Below are 22,488 nucleotides of genomic sequence, written 5' to 3' on the forward strand. Positions count from 1 at the left end.
TTGTCTTCCATCACACCTAGTTGAGTTTCCTCCTTTATCACATTCATTTATTACATTTGGTACATATATCATTACATTCTTTCCATAAAAAGAGTCTATGCTGAACAGAAAATCAAATTGTCCCCAAGGAAGGCAGTGTGTAACACAAATAATTTATGCAACTGGGAGGGAGAATTCATCAAAGAACAAAGTCTAAATTGCGCCGAAGTCCCATCATTTCCTGTGCTCTCAGATGCCCAAACTGGACTCGAGATTTCCTCATCGAACGCCACCTGGACATATCCTTGAGAACCACTGGCCAGCGAGAAAGCTGCGCGCTTTACGCATAAGGAATCTAAGTCCCAGAATCCCAAGGGGACTCCAAATCCCAGCATCCCTCGCGGCAAATCTACCCGGAGTCTCAAGTCAGCCTACTGAGGGCGCGACCAAGTTGAGAAATTGGGATGAGATACCGCAACATTTTCCCCCCACCATTTTCTATTTAGAAAAAGGTGTTTTTTGTTTTTTAACAAAACGATAGTTACTTAAAACTTCCCATCTTCTCAGTTGCAGTTCCAAAGAGGGGTCTTCCGACGTCTTTGGTGTAATGGTCAGTGCCTCCCCTTTTCTCTCCCCCCTTCCCACGCCCTCTATAGAAATGGTTCGGCCGGCATCGAGGCTCCAGGCATAGGATTGATGGCTGCGCCTGCCCTACCCGGGAATGTGGGCTTTGAAGCGAGCGAGGTGGGCGGGACGCGGGAGGGCGGAGCGTTGGCCCCGGAGCTGCGGTAGAGGAGGCGGCAGCCACGGGCGGTGGGAGGAGCCGCGCGGTTCCGGCTGCCGAAGCTAGGTTATCCTTGGGTCGGCACCGCCGGCTGGGAGAGCAGCTCGGCGGGCCGGTGGCGGCGGAGTCCCACACGGCGCCCGGCACGTGCCCCGCTCCCTCGGCCTCCCGTACTGAGACGGGGGAGAGAGGCGATGCCAACCCAGAGGGACAGCAGCACCATGTCCCACTCGGTCGCAGGCGGTGGCGGCAGCGGAGACCATTCCCACCAGGTCCGGGTGAAAGCCTACTACCGCGGGTAAGTGGCGCGGGGCGGGGGCGGGGACTGCCGGGAGGGGAAGAGCAGCTCCATCTGGCCTGGAGGAGGGGTGGGGAGAGGGGCTGGAGGAGCTAGAGGTGGCTTGGGCTGGGTGGGTGGGTGGCTCCGGGGACTTGGGGTGGGTGACGGGGTGTTCCGGGGAGGGGCATCGGGGCACCCCAGGTGTAGTGCGGGGCGCTCAGGGGTCGGGGGTTGGGGGCCCAGAATAGATTCCGAGGAGGGGCCCTTTCAGAGAGGCGGTGCACCTGGTGGGGCCCGAGACTCGCCTACAGAGATTTGTAAGGGCTTTTACGTCATGAAGTCTGGATGTGTTTGGAGTTGAGATTGGAGGATTTCAAGTAGTGCCTCAGTTAGCTCTGTTAGCTTACGGGTTTGGAAAGCTGGTCATTTCAGTTTGCTGCAGGCCCAAAGCTTCGCGTTCTCTAAGTCAGGTTTATTTTTATCTCGGTAGAAGGGTTCACGGAGTGTATCTGGACTATGGTCAGGCTTCCAGTATATCTGACATAGGAGTTATTTTTTTAAGTAAAGTTGATGCGTTTCCAGAGATGTGCATTAGATACTTTTGTCTCTCCAAAATTAGGTTGCGTTCGTGTAAATTACAATTTTGTGACCCGCTTTGTCAGTTGCTTCAAGAACCATCCTACAGGGTCAGAAATTGCAAGGTGAGAAGAGGACGAGCTAGGTGCAAGTCATATTCTATGATCTTTATGCATATTACTAACTTAAGTTATAACTCTTGTAACCAGAAATAATCCATCCCTAAGATCATTGTAGTACATGGTATTCTTCACCAGTGACCTCATGTCTCTCTCCTTCCTTTGAATTGTTGTGGTTTTTGACAATTTTTTGAGATAACTATATTTAGGAGCATTAGAAATGTTGAAGTGAGCATAAAGATTTGAGATAAAGGGATAACAGAAAACCCAACTGCTTTTGCCTATCTTACTGCTTATCCAGGCAGAAATAAATTGCTTAAAAAACAAACAAACTGCAGCACTTCAGGGTTGATACTTCAGTGCATACTTTCACATACCTGAGAGGATAAGTGAAGATAGACAAATCTCAATTTGCCTCCATTGTTTTGATTTCAAAGAAAATATATGCCCCTAAACATCTTATTGATTTGGTGTAAGGACTTGCTAGTTTGCTACAATAAAACCTTGAACCTTTCCTTCTTAGCTTGACTGTATTCAGGAGTAGTTTACTGGCATTCTACTGGATAATATAATACCTGTGTTCTCACTTAAATTGATCAAGGAGATGTTGACTTTAAGACAATACCAAGAAGTGTGTGGATGTTTTTTTCAAAGTTTGTAGTTGTCGTAGGCTTGAGATGGTCAGCCATGAACTTTGTCCTGTAAGGGAAAATTTTTTTCTTTATCTTTAATAGATGTGATTTCACTCTAAAGTGTATTCTATTTTATAAAGTTGACAGTCCATAAATTGTTAGGTACAAACAATGAAAATAGTACATGTTCTTTTTTTTTTAAGAGAAAGTTTCTATTGATAGTTTTGAAAAACTAAATTAAAAATGAATACATGCACATGGTAGAAAAATGCAGATTGTGCAAAGTTATAAAATAAAAAGTGCCGTCTATAACATACCCCCAACCTCCAGAGGTAACCGTTATTGACACTTTATTTCTGCTTCTTCTGGAGGTTTTGCCTTTATTACATTAAAAGTTATATTTGTGTTTTGTGATTTATCAACTTTAGATAGTAGCTATTGACTCCTTCCCCTGCAACATGAGAAATTGTGCGCACACTACCTTCTGCTTCTTCTCCTTCCAGTGCCTCTCAATTTTGGGTTGTTAAATTATGATTTTTATTTCTCCTGGTTACCTTTTTTTACTTTAATACAGATTCTTAATTTAATAAATTTGGATAACTTCCAGTGATTCTAACTATGAAAGAGAAAGAAATTAGTGCTTCTTTCTTTTTCCCCATTCTTATTGGTTTGACATATGTAAACAGACCTAGTTAGTAAATTTAAATTATTGTAAGCTTCTCCTTTGGGGAAAAAAGCAAATTCTGCTATACTTTGGGAACACTGCTCCAGTTATTAAAGATGAAAATAATGACATAACCTTTTAAGTGCTTAACTAAAATTTCTCCAGGACATTTACGTTAACATTTTGTCTTTTTAAAACAGTGAATTTTTGTTAAGAAAAAGACATAATTAATTTCTTGCCGTTTAGTTGTTTTTTATTCAAGAAAAGCTTCCTAATCGCACCTTCATTTCAAGCATTTAAAGATATTGACACTAAATTATACCAGTTTCTGTGCTATGAAATTAGATACAAGATGACATGTTCATTAACAGTAGTCTACATTGATAGTTGTGATGTTACATAGCTGCTTATTACTACAGATGAAACTAAAATGAGTCACCAGCAGAATAGTTAATAAACAGGTTGGCTAACTAGAGCACCTTCTATCTGATTTTAAAATAGAAGATCCTTCCTTTATCAGGTAATGCAAAGATTATCTGCATTTGAAAAAGTTTAATTTTCCCTCAGATGTCTGAATGGCCATTATCAGAGTCCCTCCCCTCTTCTAAGAATATTTCTTTCCAGTGGATGTTTAATCCTGGAATAGCCAGAAGAATTTTTCAGTAAAGTTTTAGATTGCCCTCTCCTTTCAAGATGTGTATATAGTGTTCTTCTGTTTTGGGTTTTAGTGAAAATGTGATGTTTCCTTAGCTAAAGCAAACATTTAATTTGATTTCTTCTAGCTTTTTAAGCAGGAGGTTAATAACATTAAGAATCTGATTTTATTGGAGACCACTTTGGAGTGCTTGTCTCACAGTTTAGAACCCCTCTCCTCCCACAGGAAGTTTTCCATGTATGGCCTTTAGGTTGGGGGAAGAGAAACAGGTTTTGTTAGTGATAGATTGCTTTTGTATGTCCTTATCCTTTATATAAAGTTAGCTTGATATTATGGGATAGAATTTAACAAGGAACTGCCTGGATTACCTATTTCTTTACATGTACAAAAATCTTGTAAGAATGCTTTTTAAACTACTATTAAGCAGTAATAATAATCCAGAGGATTCCGTCTGCGCACATCTAGAAATAAGAGATTTTTAACTCCTTGCATGTTTGGAATGTATATCTGGTTCTGTGAAGAAGATTGCAATATTTTTCTTACTGTGAACAAGTCTTGGCAAGACTTGTTTTTAAAAGTATTGCATAATTGTTTTAGTGATATACTTCAGTATGGTATAGAGAAGTAAAAATAGTATCTTGCGTTGAAAGTTGGGGGCAATGTTATCTGGTCCTAGAGCTCCTGGCGTGGCCACTAACCCTGGGCAACTGTTCCACAGCCTGCTCAGAAAGAAAAATAGGACATGGTGGTCTGGGGCCAAATAACAAAAACAAAACAAAGCAAAAAAACAAAGGAAAAAACTTCTCAGAAATTTGAATTAGAAAGTATGGAGATAAATTGCTTGTTAGCAGTGGGAACTGATGCTGAAGAGTTGAGGGAGAGCTGGAGAGGTCAGAATAGATTGTGTGCAAACTGAAGGTCCATGTTAGTTCAGTAGACCTGAGAAAGCAGCAGCCCTTTATAGAAGTTTTCCCCAGAGGTCCTTAGCTCCTTATAGCTTTCTTTCTTCTTCTTTTTTTTTTTTTTTTTAATATATTTGTAATTTTTTTTTAAATTTATTAATTTAAAAAATAAGAAACAAAATAAAACAACATACATAATCAGTAATTCACAATATTATCAACTAGTTGCATATTCATCATTTCTTAGAACATGTGCGTTAATTCAGAAAAAGAAACAAAAAGACAATAGAAAAAGACATAAAACGAACACAGGAAAGAGAAAAAAAAACAGATTATACCTATCATACCCCTTACCCCTTGCCTTCATTGATCACTAGCGTTTCAAACTAAATTTATTTTAACATTTGTTCCCCCTATTATTTATTTTTATTCCATATGTTCTACTTGTCTGTTGACAAGGTAGATAAAAGGAGCATCAGACACAAGGTTTTCACAATCACACAGTCACATTGTTACAGCTGTGTCATTATTCAATCATCCTCAAGAAACATGGCTACTGGAACACAGCTCTACATTTTCAGGCAGTTCCCTCCAGCCTCTCCATTACATCTTGAATAACAAGATGATATCTACTTGATGCATAAGAATAACCTCCAGAATAACCTCTGGACTCTGTTTGGAATCTCTCAGCCATTGACACTTTGTTTCATTTCCCTCTTCCCCCTTTTGGTCGAGAAGGTTTTCTCAATCCCTTGATGCTAAGTCTCAGCTCATTCTAGGGTTTTTCTCAATCCTTTGATGCTGAGTCTCTGCTCATTCCAAGATCTCTGTCCCACATTGCCAGGAAGGTCCACACCCCTGCGAGTCATGTCCCACGTAGAGAGGGGTAGGATGGTGAGACTACTCGTTGTGTTGGCTAGAGAGAGGGGCCACATCTGAGCAACAAAAGAGGCTCTCTTGGGGGTGACTCTTAGGCCTAAATTTTAAGTAGACTTGACCTATCCTTTGCGGGATTAAGTTTCATATGAACAAACCCCAAGACTGGGGTCTCTGCCTATAGCTTTAGTTGTCCACACTGTTTGTGAGAATATCAAGAATTCAACTTGGGGAAGTTGAATTTCTCCCCGTTCTCATCACTCCCCGAAGGGGGCTTTGCAGATACTTTTCCACTCACTGATCAAATAAATCTGGGATTCATCGGGGCATCACTCCGGACAAACCAACAAAATGTCATGTCCTACCCGAGATTCCAAGTACTTATGGCGTTCAATCAAGCTATCTACATAAGTTATATTAGGAAATGCACTAGTCAAAATATAAATTTTGTAACAAATAAACATCTTTTGTTTTAGTCTCACACAGAAGGTGACATTTTAAAATATTAATTACCATCTATTTTCAGTACCCTGCAATAATGACATTCTCTTGTTCTTCCTCATGCAAAAAACATTTTTAAAATTGTACCTTGTACATTTCACTATTATTATTATATACTCTAGGTATTCCTAGATTACACCATCTCAATCTTTAACATCTATCTTTCTTTCTGATTTCAATATGTCTCCAGCCCTCCTCCCTATATCATTCTCACATGCAGCTTCATTCAGTGTTTTAACATAATTATATTACAGTTAGGTAGTATTGTGCTGTCCATTTCTCAATTTTTGTATCTGGTCCTGTTGCACAGTCAGTATCCCTTCTGCTCCAATTACCCAATATCTTACCCTATTACTATCTCCTGATGGTCTCTGTTACCAACAAAATATTCCAAAATTATTCACTAGTGTCAGTTCATATCAGTGAGACCATGCAGTATTTGTCCTTTAGTTTTTGGCTAGTCTCACTCAGCATAACATTCTCAAGGTCCATCCATGTTGTTACATACTTCGTAAGTTTATTCTGTCTTAAAGCTGCATAATATTCCATCGTATGTATATACCACAGTTTGTTTAGCCACTCGTCTGTTGATGGACATTTTGGCTGTTTCCATCTCTTTGCAACAAAATTTTTAATTTTGAGGAGGTCCCATTTATCTATTTTTTCTTTCATTGCTTATGCTTTAGTATAAACTCTAACAAGCCATTGCCTAATACAAGATCCTGAAGATATTTCCCAACATTTTCCTCTAACTGTTTTATGGTCTTAGACCTGATGTTTAGATCTTTGATCCATTTTAAGTTAACTTTTGTATAGGGTGTGAGATATGGGTCCTCTTTCATTCTTTTGCATATGGATATCCAGTTCTCTAGGCACCATTTATTGAAGAGACTGTTCTGTCCCAGGTGAGTTGGCTTGACTGCCTTATCAAAGATCAAGTGTCCATAGATGAGAGGGTCTGTATCTGAACACTCTATTCGATTCCATTAGTCAATATATCTATCTTTATGCCAGTACCATGCTGTTTTGACCACTGTGGCTTCATAATATGCCTTAAAGTCAGGCAGCGTGAGACCTCCAGCTTCGTTTTTTTTCCTCAAGATACTTTTAGCAATTCAGGGCACGCTCCCCTTCCAGATAAATTTGCTTATTGGTTTTTCTATTTCTGAAAAATAAGTTGTTGGGATTTTGATTGGTATTGCGTTGAATCTGTAAATCAATTTAGGTAGAATTGACATCTTAACTATATTTAGTCTTCCAGTCCATGAACATGGTATGCCCTTCCATCTATTTAGGTCTTCTGTGATTTCTTTTAACAGTTTCTTGTAGTTTTCTTTGTATAGGTCTTTTGTCTCTTTAGTTGAATTTATTCCTAAGTATTTTATTCTTTTAGTTGCAATTGTAAATGGAATTCGTTTCTTGATTTCCCCCTCAGATTCTTCATTACTAGTGTATAGAAACACTACAGATTTTTGAATGTTGATCTTGTAACCTGCCACTTTGCTGTACTCGTTTATTAGCTCTAGTAGTTTTGCTGTGGATTTTTCCAGGTTTTCGACGTATAGTATCATATCGACTGCAAACAGTGATAGTTTTACTTCTTCCTTTCCAATTTTGATGCCTTGTATTTCTTTTTCTTGTCTAATTGCTCTGGCTAGAACTTCCAACACAATGTCGAATAACAGTGGTGATAGTGGACATCCTTGTCTTGTTCCTGATCTTAGGGGGAAAGATTTCAGTTTTTCCCCATTGAGGATGATATTAGCTGTGGGTTTTTCATATATTCCTTTTATCACTTTAAGGAAGTTCCCTTGTATTCCTATCCTTTGAAGTGTTTTCAACAGGAAAGGATGTTGAATTTAGTCAGATGCCTTCTCTGCATCAAATGAGATGATCATGTGATTTTTCTGCTTTGATTTGTTGATGTGGTGTATTACATTAATTGATTTTCTTATGTTGAACCATCCTTGCATACCTGGGATGAATCCTACTTGGTCGTGATGTATAATTCTTTTAATGTGTTGCTGGATTCGATTTGCTAGAATTTTATTGAGGATTTTTGCATCTATATTCATTAGAGAGATTGGTCTGTAGTTTTTTTTTTTGTAATATCTTTGCCTGGTTTTGGTATGAGGGTGATCTTGGCTTCACAGAATGAATTAGGTAGCTCTCCCTCCACTTCAATTTTTATGAAGAGTTTCAGCAGGACTGGTACTAATTCTTTCTGGAATGTTTGATAGAATTCACATGTGAAGCCGTCTGGTTCTGGACTTTTCTTTTTAGGAAGCTTTTTAATGACTGATTCAATTTCTTTACTTGTGATTGGTTTGTTGAGGTCATCTATTTCTTCTTGAGTCAAAGTTGGTTGTTCATGCCTTTCTAGGAAGTCATCCATTTCATCTACATTGTTGTATTTATTTGCATAAAGTTGTTCATAGTATCCTGTTATTTCCTCCTTTGTTTCTGTGGGGTCAGTGGTTATGTCTCCTCTTCCATTTCTGATCTTATTTATTTGCATCCTCTCTCTTCTTTTTGTCAGTCTTGCTAAGGGCCCATCAATCTTATTGATTTTCTCATAGAACCGACTTCTGGTTTTATTGATTTTCTTAATTGTTTTCATGCTCTCAGTTTCATTTATTTCTGCTCTAATCTTTGTTATTTCTTTCCTTTTGCTTGCTTTGGGGTTAGTGTGCTGTTCTTTCTCCAGTTCTTCCAAGTGGACAGTTAATTCCTGAATTTTTGCCCTTCTTTTTGATATAGGCATTTAGGGCAATAAATTTCCCTCTTAGCACTGCATCCCATAAGTTTTGATATGTTGTGTTTCCATTTTCATTTGCCTCGAGATATTTACTGATTTCTCTTGTAATTTCTTCCTTGACCCACTGGTTGTTTAAGAGTGTGTTGTTGAGCTTCCACATATTTGTGAATTTTCTGGCGCTCTGCCTATTATTGATTTCCGACTTCATTCCCTTATGATATGAGAAAGTGTTTTGTATGATTTCAATCTTTTTAAATTTGTTGAGACTTGCTTTGTGACCCAGCATATGGTCTGTCTTTGAGAATGAATGATCCATGAGCACTTGAGAAAAAGGTGTATCCTGCTGTTGTGGGGTGTAATGTCCTATAAATGTCTGTTAAGTCTAGCTCATTTATTGTAATATTCAAATTCTCTGTTTCTTTATTGATCCTCTGTCTAGATGTTCTGTCCATTGATGAGAGCGGGAAATTGAAGTCTCCAACTATTATGGTAGATGTGTCTATTTCCCTTTTCAGTGTTTGCAGTGTTGGCCTCATGCATTTTTGGGCATTCTGGTTCGGCGCATAATTATTTATGATTGTTATGTTTTCATGTTGAATTGTTCCTTTTATTAGTAGATAGTATCCTTCTTTGTCTCTTTTAACTGTTTTACATTTGAAGTCTAATTTGTTGGATATTAATATAGCTACTCCTGCTCTTTTCTGGTTGTTATTTGCATGAAATTTCTTTTCCCAACCTTTCACTTTCAACCTATGTTTATCTTTGGATCTAAGATGTGTTTCCTGTAGACAGCATATAGAAGGATCCTGTTTTTTAATCCATTCTGTCAGTCTATGTCTTTTGATTGGGAGTTCAATCCATTAACATTTAGTATTATTACTGTTTGGGTAGTACTTTACTCTACCAATTTGCCTTTTGTATTTTGTGTGTCATATCTAATTTTCCTTCTTTCTACACTCTTCTCCACGCCTCTCTCTTCTGTCTTTTCATATCTGTCTCTAGTGCTCCTTTTAGTATTTCTTGCAGAGCTGGTCTCTTGATCACAAATTCTCTCAGTGATTTTTTGTCTGAAAATGTTTTAATTTCTCCCTCATTTTTGAAGGACAATTTTGCTGGATATAGGATTCTTGGTTGGCAGTTTTTCCTTTTAGTAATTTAAATATATCATCCCACTGTCTTCTCACCTCCATGGTTTCTGCTGAGAAATCTACACATAGTCTTATTGGGTTTCCCTTGTATGTGATGGATTACTTTTCTCTTGCTGCTTTCAAGATCCTCTCTTTCTCTTTGACCTCTGACATTCTGACTAGTAAGTGTCTTGGAGAACGTCTGTTTGGATCTGTTCTCTTTGGGGTATGCTGCACTTCTTGGATCTGTAATTTTAGGTCTTTTGGGAAATTTTCAGTGTTAATTTCTTCCATTAGTTTTTCTCCTTCTTTTCCCTTCTCTTCTCCTTCCGGGACCCCCACAACACGTATATTTTTGTGCTTCATATTATCATTCAGTTCCCTGAGCCCCTGCTCATATTTTTCCATTTTTTTCCCTATAGTTTCTGTATCTTGTTGGATTTCAGATGTTCCATCCTCCAGTTCACTAATCCTAACCTCTGTCTCTTGAAATCTACCATTGTAGGTTTCCATTGTTTTTTTCATCTCTTCTACTGTATCTTTCATCCCCATAAGTTCCATGATTTGTTTTTTCAGACTTTCCATTTCTTCTTTTTGTTCATTCCTTGCCTTCTTCATATCCTCCCTCAATTCATTCATTTGGTTTTTGATGAGGTTTTCCATGTCTGTTCGTATGTATATTCTGAATTAGTTGTTTCAGCTCTTCTATCTCATTTGAACTATTTATTGGTTTGTTCCTTTGACTGGGCCATATCTTCAGTTTTCCTGGTGTGATTTGTTATTTTTTGCTGGTGTCTAGACATTTAATTACCTTAATTAGTTTATTCTGGTGATTGCTTTCACTTCTCTTACCTAGGGTTTTCTTGCTAGATGAATTTGTTGTCTATCTGATCTTTGACCTTCAGTTCAGCTTTTTCTGGACCTCTAGCTTAGGTTTTAACAGAGGATAATTTTTCAGTTCTTGTTTTCTTGTTTCTTGCCCTGTTTGTATGGTGCATTTTCCTCCCCACGCTTAGGAGGGTCTACATAGGTATTATAGATTCGAGCCAGGTTTTCCCGGACTAAACTGACCTCCTTTCAGGGGGAAGGAGTCACCTGCGTCAGTTTTCCCTGAGGGTGAGACCCAGCAGGTTAAAAGACTTTCCTGTGAAGTCTCTGGGCTCCGTTTTTCTTATCCTGCCCAGTATGTGGTGCATCTGCCTCTGGGTCGCACCAGCAAAAGATGTTGCAGCACTTTTAACTTTGGAAGACTCTCCCTGCTGGGGGTGTGGTGGAGACGGAGGAGAGGTTGTAGGCTGGTTTTAATGGCTTCAAATTGCCAAGCCCTGGGTTCTGAATTCCTTGAGGGAGGGATTCCACCTGAGTTGGGCTTCACCCCTCTCCTGGGGAAGGCACAGGTGGGAGACAGCCCTGAAAGCAGCCCGTTTCTGCCTATGCCTGGGGCAGTTGCAGCCTGAGAAGTCCCGCAGCTGAATCCAGAGGCTGCCAAGTCTCCGTAGAGACACAGCCACTAAAGCCTCCGTTTCCTCCCCTTTCCTCTTTTTACGTGAGCCCAATGAGCGACCTCTGCCTTGATCAGGTTTCTCTTTCCTTTCCCTCTGGGAAGCCGCCTGTGGGGGAGGGGCGCCGGCACCGGCTGCTGCGGCTTAGGGAACTCACGGTTTTGGGGAGGCTTGCAGCTGATCCAGCTGGTCCAGACTGGGGTATGCTGTGTGTCCGGTCACTGACGTGGCTCTGGGAGCTGTTCTGTACTGTTTCTGGTTATTTAGTAGTTGTTCTGGAGGACGAACTAAAACGCACACATTGCTAAGCCACCATCTTGGCCCCTCTCCTATATATTTGTTCATCCCTTATAGCTTTCTAATACAACTTCACCCACTTTTTAAGGTAATTTATGTGTCTGATTTTTATGGTTGAAACAAGCCTAATTAAAACACGAATTTTTAAAATTCCAGTCATGCTTAGAATTTCATATTTAATGAAAGAGCATTTAAACTCAGTTTAACAAATACAGTTGAACACCTACTGTAAGTCAGACACATCATGCCAGGAAGGCACAGAGACTGTAGAGGTACAAAATAGAAGATTCTACTCTGAGAAACTAAGGGACTTGTGGGGGAAAAGATTTGTGTAAACAGAAAATAAAGGATTAAATTTGGTTTGTGTGTATGTGCGTGTGTGTGTAAGGTAAGTGCAGGGATGGATACTGGGAAGAAATGTGGGATGAGGGATGCCTTTCTAGAGGATAAACTGTCTGAGGCTTTCAAAGGTTAAACAGGACTTTGCCTGCTGGATGATGTTGCTTCCCTGCGGAGGAGTCCAGGCATTGATCAACTGCTTGATGTGTTTTTTAGGGAGATAAGATCCACTTTCATTAGTCCATATTACTGGGACATAAAGTGTGAAATGGGCACTAAGGCTAGTTCACAGGGGCTAGATCCTGAAGACAACTTGATTATCATAGTGCAGTGTTCAGTAGTTCAGGTGAGAGATGCTTAGTAAATTGAAAGGAGGGTATGGATTCATTGGTGATTTTAGAGGGTAGAAGTAATGTGACTTAGAGATTGATTTCTTGTAGAAGAGAGAGGACTTTACTCAGAGAGTGAATGAGAGAAAGACAGACACATACTAGAGTTAGGGGGAACTTCCACTGAAGAGAAGGAAACATAGGACAGAGAGATTTGTGGGAGAAGGTAATTCATTACTTGAAACAGTCAACTGAATTTTGAATTCAAAGTGCTTACAGGAACATTCAGGTGGAGATAGCTAGAATTAATTGAACAGTCATTTATTGTATACCTGCTGTATCTCCCAAGCACTTTCAGTGGTGACTGACCTTACACATTTCAATGTGTAAAAATGTGGTTGAGAATGATGATGAAAAGAAAAATGCCACCGTGGTCAAATACAGATCACAAATGGAAGGCATTAAAGCTAAATTAAAAAGCTGTAGAAATACATAAAGTATATTTTAGCCTCCTCCTCTGTAGCCTCCCACTGCCACTTCCTGGGGGTAGCCATTGTTAACAGTTTGGTATATTCTACATCCTATCGGTATCTTTAGGTATATATATGCATATTATCTTTTATTTTTCCACTAGATGGGTTCATTTTCTACACATGCCTCTGAAACTTAATTTTTTTCATTCATGGCCATCTTTCTATGTCAAGAGGGATAGACATCCACCCCTTTCTTTTTGGTTGGCACATACTATTCCACAGCCTGGTCAGCCATTATTATTTTTTTTATTATTATCTCTTCAAGATGATTTACTTATTTTTCTTTTTTTGTGAAAAATAGCATATACGAAAAAGCAATAAATTTCAAAGCACATCACAATTAGTTGTAGAACAGATTTCAGAGTTTGGTATAGGTTACAATTCCATGATTTTAGGGTTTTAGTACTTATTGCTCCAAGACACTGGAGACTAACAGAAATATCAGCTTAATAATTCAGCAGTCATACTCATTTGTTAAACCCTATCTTCTTTGTGTAGCTCTGTCACTTTTGATCTTTCTCCCACTCTTTAGGGGTATTTGGGGTATGCCTATTCTAACTTTTTCATGTTGGAAGGGGCTGTTGATAATATGGGATAGGGGAATGAAACTAATTGATATTTTGGAGATGCTGGCCCCTCTGCATTTCAGGACTTATCTGATCCAGGGACCCATCTGGAAGTTGTAGGTTTCTGGAAAGTTACCCTAGTGCGTGGAACCTTTGTAGAATCTTATATAATGCCCTATATGTTCTTTAGGATTAGCAGGAATGGTTTGGGTTGGGGTTTGGCAAGTTATGGTATGTAGCAATGTTTGACAAAAGTTTGCTTAAGGGTGGCCTCCAGAGTAGCCTCTTAATTCTATTTGAACTCTCTCAGCCACTGATACTTTATTTGGTACACTACTTTCCCCCCTTTTGGTCAGGATGGCATTGTCGATCCCACTGTACCATGGTTGATGTCATCTGTGATGACATGAGGGTAGTGGCCACTAATGTTGTAGCCCAGAGTCTGGGCAGTCCTCAGAATCTCTGTAATGGTTCCAGAGAGTTTTTTGGCTAAAAATTGGTGCCACATCCATGGGAAATGTAAACAGTTTCATTGAAAGTGATATTTTTACTGTGCTTAATGTTTTTATGCTTCCTTCTGTTTCTGGGTGGCTGCTTAAGAGCTTTGATGATCAGGATGGAGATAGAATGGTACCGCCTCTATGTGGCCTGTTTTGAATGGCCATTTTCACCATAATCCTTAGACTCTTGGAGTCACTAGTTGCCTTGGTGATGTCATCACTACCGTTTTTTTGTTTGTTTGTTTTTTGAGACAAAACCAGGGGCCTCATATTGGGGGCCAGGGCAGACATGGCACTGACTTCCATCGGTGCTCCTCAGGTACATGATTTTGATCGCCTGTGTCGAACTTGGGCTTCCAGGGGAGGCGGTTGGTGTGGGATGAACCTGCATATGGGTCGGCCAAAGGAAATTGCACCTCAGTCATCTGCTAGTCCAGAGCCTAAGGTTCATTTCAGTAATTCTTTATCTAAATTTCTTGGGTTTTTTTTTTTGTTTGTTTATTTTTTAATTTCTCGGTTGTTTTTGTACAGTTTGTCTTCCAGATAAATTATAGGAAGTTTTTGTGGGGTCCAGAATTTTTTTAAAAAGTCGTATTGGCATCTCGATTTGGAATTACACTGAATTTATTTATTGATTAATTTGAGAACTGATAGTTTTTATAATATTGAGCCTTTCATTCCAAGTATGTGTTATATATCTATTTATTCAGTTCTTTCATGTTTTTCAGTAAGCTGATTTATAGTTCTTGTCCCATAGATCTTGCACATTTCCTGTTTTACATCTTCTTAGCTATTATATAATTTTATTGTTTTTGTGAAGGGATGTTTTATTCTCATAGGGTTATTATAGACCATCTAATTTTGTATGTTTAGCTTGAAGTGGCTACCTTATTAGTTCTAATAATTTTTTGTTAACTGTATTAGATTTTATAGGTAGATAATTATGTTATTTGTTAATAATAACAATTTTTCCTGTTCACTTCTATATGTCTTATTTATTTTTCTTATCTCAACCATTTGGCTAAGCTTTTCCAGACACAGTTGAGTAATAGCAATGATATTTTATCATGAAGAAATATGACCAATAGTGCGGAACATTTCATGAATCATCTTCAAAGATACCCAGCCCCCTTTTCTCTCTTTTTTTCTTCCCCTTTCCTCTTTTTACCGTACATTAACAAGCACAGAAATGAATTTTTTTTTTTTTAACATGGGCAGGCACCGGGAATCGAACCCAGGTCCCCTGGCATGGCAGGTAAGCGTCCTTGCCTGCTGAGCCACCGTGACCCGCCCCAGAAATGAACTTTTATACAGAACCTGCATGCTCCAGAAACTGTGCTAAGTATTACTTATACATTTTTTTTTTTACTCTTCACAACAATCCTCAGAGGTAGTTATCATTGTCCACATTTTATAGATTATAGCATTAAGACTTAATAAGCCACAATATGACAATAGGTCTTATCCTTCTGAGAAATTTCTCTTTTTACTTTTACTATACTGATGGGGCTCTTGAACAAAGCTGTTTTGCTTTATTGTCAAATTCAAATTACGCAATGGTTATTCTTGAGTCATTCTTTTAGCTCCTTGATTATTAGAAAATGGAATTCTACTCCTCAATTACAGCTAACAAATTAGCATAATAATTCTATTGTGATATGATGAGATTATGAAGTATGCTCTAGTCCTGTATTGAGAGATACATCAGATCTGATGCACAGATGTGTCATTCCTGCTTGGCAAGTAAAAGGAAGTGCTTTGAATCCAATGAGAGAAAGGGAATAACATGCAAAATATAACTCTTATCCAACACTCATTTATTGTTCAAAGTGTCAGGCATTATGCTAGTGTTGGGGAGGGAATGTATAAAATGCAGTCTTTGCTTTGGGTGATTTAGTTAATTGTAAGTTACTCTTTCTGGCATTTATATTTTTTGTTGAGTGATGGTGGATAATTTGGGAGTTGGCAGTGTTTTCTTTATGATAGTAGTAATGGCCCTGTTTGAATTGGAGAGATTCAGAGGAACTAAAGGGCAATAATTATTTATCAGCAAAATGAAATAATTGTACTTACCTGAGGTATCTGTATAAGAAGCATTAATTGGGCCTCAGGTAGAAAGTAGTCACTAGATGAGCAGGTACCAAATAAATACTTGTGTAGGAAACTTGTAACCAGATCAGTAAGTTTTGTTTTTGTGGAGAAATGGTAATCATTTTGACATATAGGATACTGAACTGTAATATTTAGAATTTTCTTATTAATTTCTAAATATACTGAAAAAAATAACCATCAGCCTCTTGCCCTGCTTGTTTCATCTCTGTTATGGAATGTTAATGATGTCTAATGGTCTGGGGCAAACAGGATGAATAGGAAGGAGAAGCTGGGTTTTTTTAGATATACAGATTTATATATTGGGAGCTAGATCCCCTTTAAAACTTTATTTTATTTTGTTTAGCTTGTGAATCATTTTTTTCCACCTTTTTTTTTTTTGAGAAATTTTAAACTGACAAAAAAAAAAAACCCTGAAAGAATATAATGGACTTCCATATACCCTTTACCTGCATTCACTAATTTCTAGTACATTTGCCACATTTATTATTATCTCCTAAACTTTCTCTCTTTATAATATTCATATTTTTGGCTGATTCATTTAAAGTATGTCACAAAAATCATGTCACTTTATTCCTAAATAAATCAGTATGACTCTTCTTAGGAGAAGAATATTCTCTTTTTACAATATCATTATTTAAAATTTAACGTGTATACAATACTATCATTTAATAAATAGATTATTTTCAAATTTCCCCATTTGTCTGGAAAATGTCTTTTATAGTCATTCCCATCCCGGATTCAGTCAAAGATCATGCTTTACCTAGTTGTCATTTCCTTTAGTCTTCTTTAATCTACAACTGAGCTGCCCAATAATGGTAGCCATTATTCCTAAGAGCAATTTAAATTAATTAAAATTAAATGAAATCAAACTGCCACATTTCAAGTGTTCCATAAACACATGTAGTTAGTGGCTATCATATTGGACAGCATAGATGTAGAACATTTTGGTCATTTGCAATGCATCAGATAGTGCTGAGTGAGAATGTTCTCCTTGTTTGTTTTTCTTTAGCTTTCAAGGCACTGAAAGGTCCTGGCCAGTTGCTCTCAACAATGTCCCACAATGTGGATGTGCCTAATTTTACCTCATAATTAGAGCCATATTAAATATTTTGGGGATGAATTCTATATTAATGGTAATATATCCTTCTCAGTACATCATATTAGGAGGCACATGATGTCTGCTTGTCTTATTGTCTTACTGTTCATTTCTTTGAAAATTTGGTGTGTGTCAGATTTTTCTTTCTGTTCCTTATTACTGTTACAATTAATAACTAATCTGAGGAGTGATAGTTTGAGATTGTGTGAATATATTCTATTCCCACAGGAGCTTTTACCCCATGGTTTTATCATCCATGAATAGATGGTCTTGCTTAAATCAACTGATATTTGTATGCTAGTAAGCAAAACTCTTTTCTCCCCACCCCGAATAAGCTGTGTTTAATTTAAGAAAAAAGTTCTGCTATATTATGTTGATATAACAGGACTGTATGTGTGTGTCTGTGTGTTTCTTCAGATTTATTTATTTATTTTCAGTTTTGTTTTGGTTTTTTTTGTTTGTGTGAGCAGGCACCAGGAATTGAACCCGGGTCTCCTGCATGGCAGGCGAGGACTCTGCCACTGTGCCACCATTGCCGCCCCAGATTTATTTTTAAAAGCAGTTAGTCCTAAGGAAAAACTTTAGATTCTGTATTTTAGAGAATTTAAGAATTTAATTCTTAAATTCATTATATTTAAGAATATAATGAATGCTTAAAGCAGTTTGTCTTCTAAAGCCCAATAGCGAAGTTGGAAACTGCTTTTTTCTGTTTTTTAAAAATTAAGCTAAAACTATATCTAAATTTATAATTGTTGGACTTTTTTTATGGTGAATTAGACTGTGTTCTTTGCAGACTAGTGGTAAGATAATTTATATTAGCCTCGAAGTTAAAACCAGAAAAAAAAGTCTTCCACACATAATTTGTGTTATACCTTTAGAATGTAGTATCTTTGTTTTTCAGCGAAATTTTAGCTTTGATATTATAATAAGGATCTGCTGATTGCGAAGTGTATGAACATGGTGTTTTCCCCAGTTACTTTAGAGAAGTGTTTATATAAAATTCCCTTAAATGTTTTAGTTCCTAGAACTTAAGGAGTGGCTGCTGATAAGGCAGAATTCTTTCATTGAGTCTCTTTAGGTACACAGATGTTTTAAAAACATGTTTATGTTCTTATAAATATCTTTTAGCTCTTGAAAAATGAGATTTCTGAAAAATCCTTGTTATTTTCAATATGGCTACATATGTGTTAATTTTAACTCCATGTGAACCTTAATAAGGAAGTTTTATTTTGATGATATCAGATCATACTAATTTATTTCCCTTGCAGTAAAAAAGATAACTTCACACTTGTTCTTTGCTGGGGAAAGTCCACTGGAACCTTTACTTCTCCCAATTTAATTCCAAAATATATTCTCCTAACCCATATGAATAACCTGGAGGGTACTTTTGAAAGAAAGATTGATTTAAGGTAAGCAGGTTTCTCTTAATGTCTTTAGAAGAAGGAACTTTCTATTTTTATTTTCCTTTTACAATGAAAAAAATGCTCTAAATACTCTAAAATAATAATTTTATAATGAAGTCATACCTTTACATGGTAGAAAAATTAATAATAAACTGTACTATTCAGAAGAGCCTAAATACAAAGTACATTTCTTTTCTACCTGCAACCTCTCCCTAGTTCCCAGGGATAACCACTTTCAAAATTTTGTTTTGTTTTATTGTTAATGGTAATATGAATGATGAGTTTAGCTCTCCTACATTACCTTCTCTCCTATGTTTAGTTCTTCTTGTGGCTACTTTATAAACTTAAATAACATACTTTTAAAACTGTTTAATTATTAACTTTAGACAGTATATTGACTCTCTACAAGGAAAAACAAAGGCATGTTTGAATTTATACTTCCTTTTACTTTCTCCACATCCTGATTTTTTTTTTTTAGTAATTTTTACTTTGTAAGGATTTATAACATTATTATTCTATTCTTTAACTCCTAAGTTTTTCTTTAAAGCAATTAAAAAAGCCATTTATAATGAATGTTTATGTAAATGTTACACTCTTGAAGAGCCAAATTGTGTGATTAGATGCTTAGAGAGGGAAAGATAATCTTGTCTCAATAAAACTTTTCTTATTTTTGTTGGAAATAGCTAGGTCAAGTTGAGAATAGAAATTGAATCAGATGATCAAGAGTCTTAAAATACCACACAAAGAGCTGGAATTAGAGATTTAGCAGACCCCTACATAGAGATAATAGTTAAAACTTTGAATGTGAATTAGTTTTTTTTGGGGGAGGGGAAGGAACGACAGGGGGAAGACGAGGGGAGGAAGGAGGAAGGGAATGTAGGGAGAGAGAATATGAATATAAGAATGTAAAGGGTGTCGTGATTAAAGACAAAAGGAGACTTAAGTATTCAGAACAATAGATAAAGAGACAGGGAATCATGCTATAAGGAAAGCCGAAGGAGAGTTCTAAGAGGCAGGAGAGGAAAAAAACAGACAAAAAATATGAGATGCTTAGAAAAAGAATGATAAACAGGAAAAGGCCATCTGTGCTGACTCTGCTGTCTGCTTACCTTCTATAGTTCCTAAGACTATAGTTTCAACTTTTTTTTTTGCAGATGCCTAAAATTTTTTATTATTTCCTACTCTGTTACAACTACCCGTGTCTGTGTACAGTTCTTGATACATTGTCACTACCTTTCTTCATTCCTTCCTTCTTTCATTTAATCAATTATTATGAATTGAGTACCTATTCTGTGCTAGGCACTGCAATTGAACACTGAGAATGTAGTGAACAAAACACAGCCTCTGCTTTCATCAAGCTTACATTTTAGCTGGGGAAGATAGTGAATATAAACATTTGTTTATCTGTGCAGTAGTAGGAGATGAGGTCAGAGAGGTAGTCAGGCCTAGGTCACACAGGACCTTGTAGAACTTGTCCCTACAAGTACTCACCTCTGAGTGGTGAGGCCTTTGAAAATTTTGAACAGAGGAAATGCATGAGCTGCATTAATATTTTTAAGACCCTTAGAACAGAGTCTGACACATAGAATCACTATGTAAGTGTTTGTGGAATTCAGTATTTCTGACTTTCATTTGAAAGGATCACTGTCACTGCTGTGAAGATTATGTCATTGGAAACTTCTCTTGACTTTCTGGGGGAAATCCCAGGGCTCAGCTTTAAAATATTTTGTTGCAATTTTTGAGTGTTTTAAGTCTTGCAGTGAGTAGCTTAGATGGATTTATCTAAATAATTGTTGCTTTTCTAACACTAATGCAAAAATAAATACACTTTTATGTCTCTATTCCTCTGTTTTTTCTCGAGTGCCTACTTTAAAATATGAGTTATATATATATTTTTAAATTTATTTATTTATTAATTAAAAAATTAAGAACAAGCAAAAACATTAACATATCATTCCATTCTACATATATAACCAGTAATTCTTAATATCATCACTAGTTGCGTAGTCATCATTTCTTAGAACATTTGCATCAATTCAGAAAAAGAAATAAAAAGACAACAGAAAGAGAAATAAAACGATAACAGAGAAAAAGAAAAAAAGATTATACATACCATATACCTTACCTCTCGCTTTCATTTATCACTAGCATTTCAAACTAAATTTATTTTAACATTTGTTCCCCCTTTTATTTATTTTTATTCCATATGTTCTACTCGTCTGTTGATATGGTAGATAAAAGGAGCATCAGACACAAGGTTTTCACAATCACACAGTCACATTGTGAAGGCTCTATCATTATTCAATCATCATCAAGAAACCATGGCTACTGGAACACAGCTCTACATTTTCAGGCAGTTCCCTCCAGTCTCTCCACTACATCTTGAATAACAAAGTGATATCTACTTAATGTGTAAGAATAACCTCCAGGATAACCTCTCAACTCTGTTTGGAATCTCTCAGCCATTGACACCTTGTCTCATTTCATTCTTCCCCCTTTTGGTCGAGAAAGTTTTCTCAATCCCTTGATGCTAAGTCTCAGCTCATTCCAGGATTTCTGTCCCATGTTATCAGGAAGGTCCACACCCCTGGGAGTCACGTCCCACATAGACATGGGGAGGATGGTGAGTTTGCTTGCTGTGTTGGCTGGAGAGAGAGGCCACATCTGAGCAACAAAAGAGGCTCTCTTGGGGATGACTTTTAGGCCTAAATTTTAAGTAGACTTGACCTATCCTTTGTGGGGTTAAGTTTCATATGAACAAACCCCAAGACTGGGGGCTCAGCCTATAGTTTTGGTTGTCCACACTGCTTGTGAGAATATCAAGAATTCAATTTAGGGAAGTTGAATTTCTCCCTGTTCTCACCATTCCCCGAAGGGGACTTTGCAAATACTTTTCCACTCACTGATCAACTCACCCTGGGATTCATCGGGGCATCACTCTGGACAAACCAACAAAATCTCATGTCCTACCCAAGATACCAAGTACTTATGGTGTTCAATCAAGCTATCTACATAAGTTATATTAGGAAATGCACTAGTCAAAATACAAATTTTGTACTGGATAAATATATTTTGCTTTAGTCTCACACATAAGGTAAAATTTTAAAATATTAATTACCATCTATTTTCAGCACCCTGCAGTAATGACATTCCTTTGTTCTTCCTTGTGCACAAACATTTTTTAAATTTGTACATTTAGTCAGTATTATTATACACTGTAGGCATTCCTAGCTTATACCGTATGAGTTATATTTTAAGCCTACTTTGACAAAGGGAATTCTTTTGGGAAAAGATGGAAATGAAAATGTGAGATCTAGAAATTATGCCATACAAAGAATGATCGACAGATTCAAGGGTGACCAGTCTATGGATGTGAAATCCATGGGAGAGGACATGACAAATCTATGTCAAATTTATCTATTTTAGTTTATTAGAGTAGTTGTGAGTTTACAAAACAGTCATGCACAAAGTACAGGATTCCCGTACACTACCCCACCACCAGCATCTTGCATTGATATGGAACATTTGTTTCTATTACTGATAGCACTTTTTAAAATAAGTCATACTATGTTTTTTTTAATCATCACGTAATTGTGTATTCATCACCATGATCATTTTTAGAGCATTTGCATCACTCCAGAAAAAGAAATGAAAAGAAAAAGAACTCATACATCCCATACCCTTTACCTTTCCCTCTCATTGACCATTTGTATTTCAATCTATCCAATTTTTTTTTTTGCCCCTTATCCCTCCCCTATAATTAAAAAAATCTTTTGTCCTTTTCTTTTTCTTATCTGTCCATACCCTGGATACAGGAGCCTCAGATACAAGGTTTTCAGTCACACAGTCACATTATAAAAGCTATATAGTTATACAGTTGTTTTCAAGAATCAAGGCTACAGAAATACAATACAGTTTTAGGGACTTTCTTCTAGATACTCCAATAGACCATAAACTA

The 22,488-nt window shown here is 37.3% G+C and overlaps 1 protein-coding gene across 4 annotated transcripts in view; it reads left to right on the forward strand.

The window, feature by feature from the left end:
• The first annotated feature begins 777 nt into the window (after positions 1-777).
• PRKCI (protein kinase C iota) overlaps positions 778-22,488 on the forward strand; it is a 108,741-nt gene continuing 87,030 nt past the window's right edge. Inside the window, exon 1 of one of the 4 annotated variants that reach the window (XM_077161017.1) lies at positions 778-1,061. In XM_077161017.1, the coding sequence (XP_077017132.1) occupies positions 958-1,061 (104 nt within the window). In that variant the 5' untranslated portion in view covers positions 778-957. Of the gene's footprint in view, positions 1,062-17,739; positions 18,537-22,488 lie in introns of those variants that run through there. The other 3 variants (XM_077161015.1, XM_077161018.1, XM_077161016.1) reach the window with 3 other exon arrangements.

Source organism: Tamandua tetradactyla, chromosome 5 (genome assembly GCF_023851605.1).
Source record: "Tamandua tetradactyla isolate mTamTet1 chromosome 5, mTamTet1.pri, whole genome shotgun sequence".
In the NCBI taxonomy this organism is placed as follows: Eukaryota; Metazoa; Chordata; class Mammalia; order Pilosa; family Myrmecophagidae; genus Tamandua; species Tamandua tetradactyla.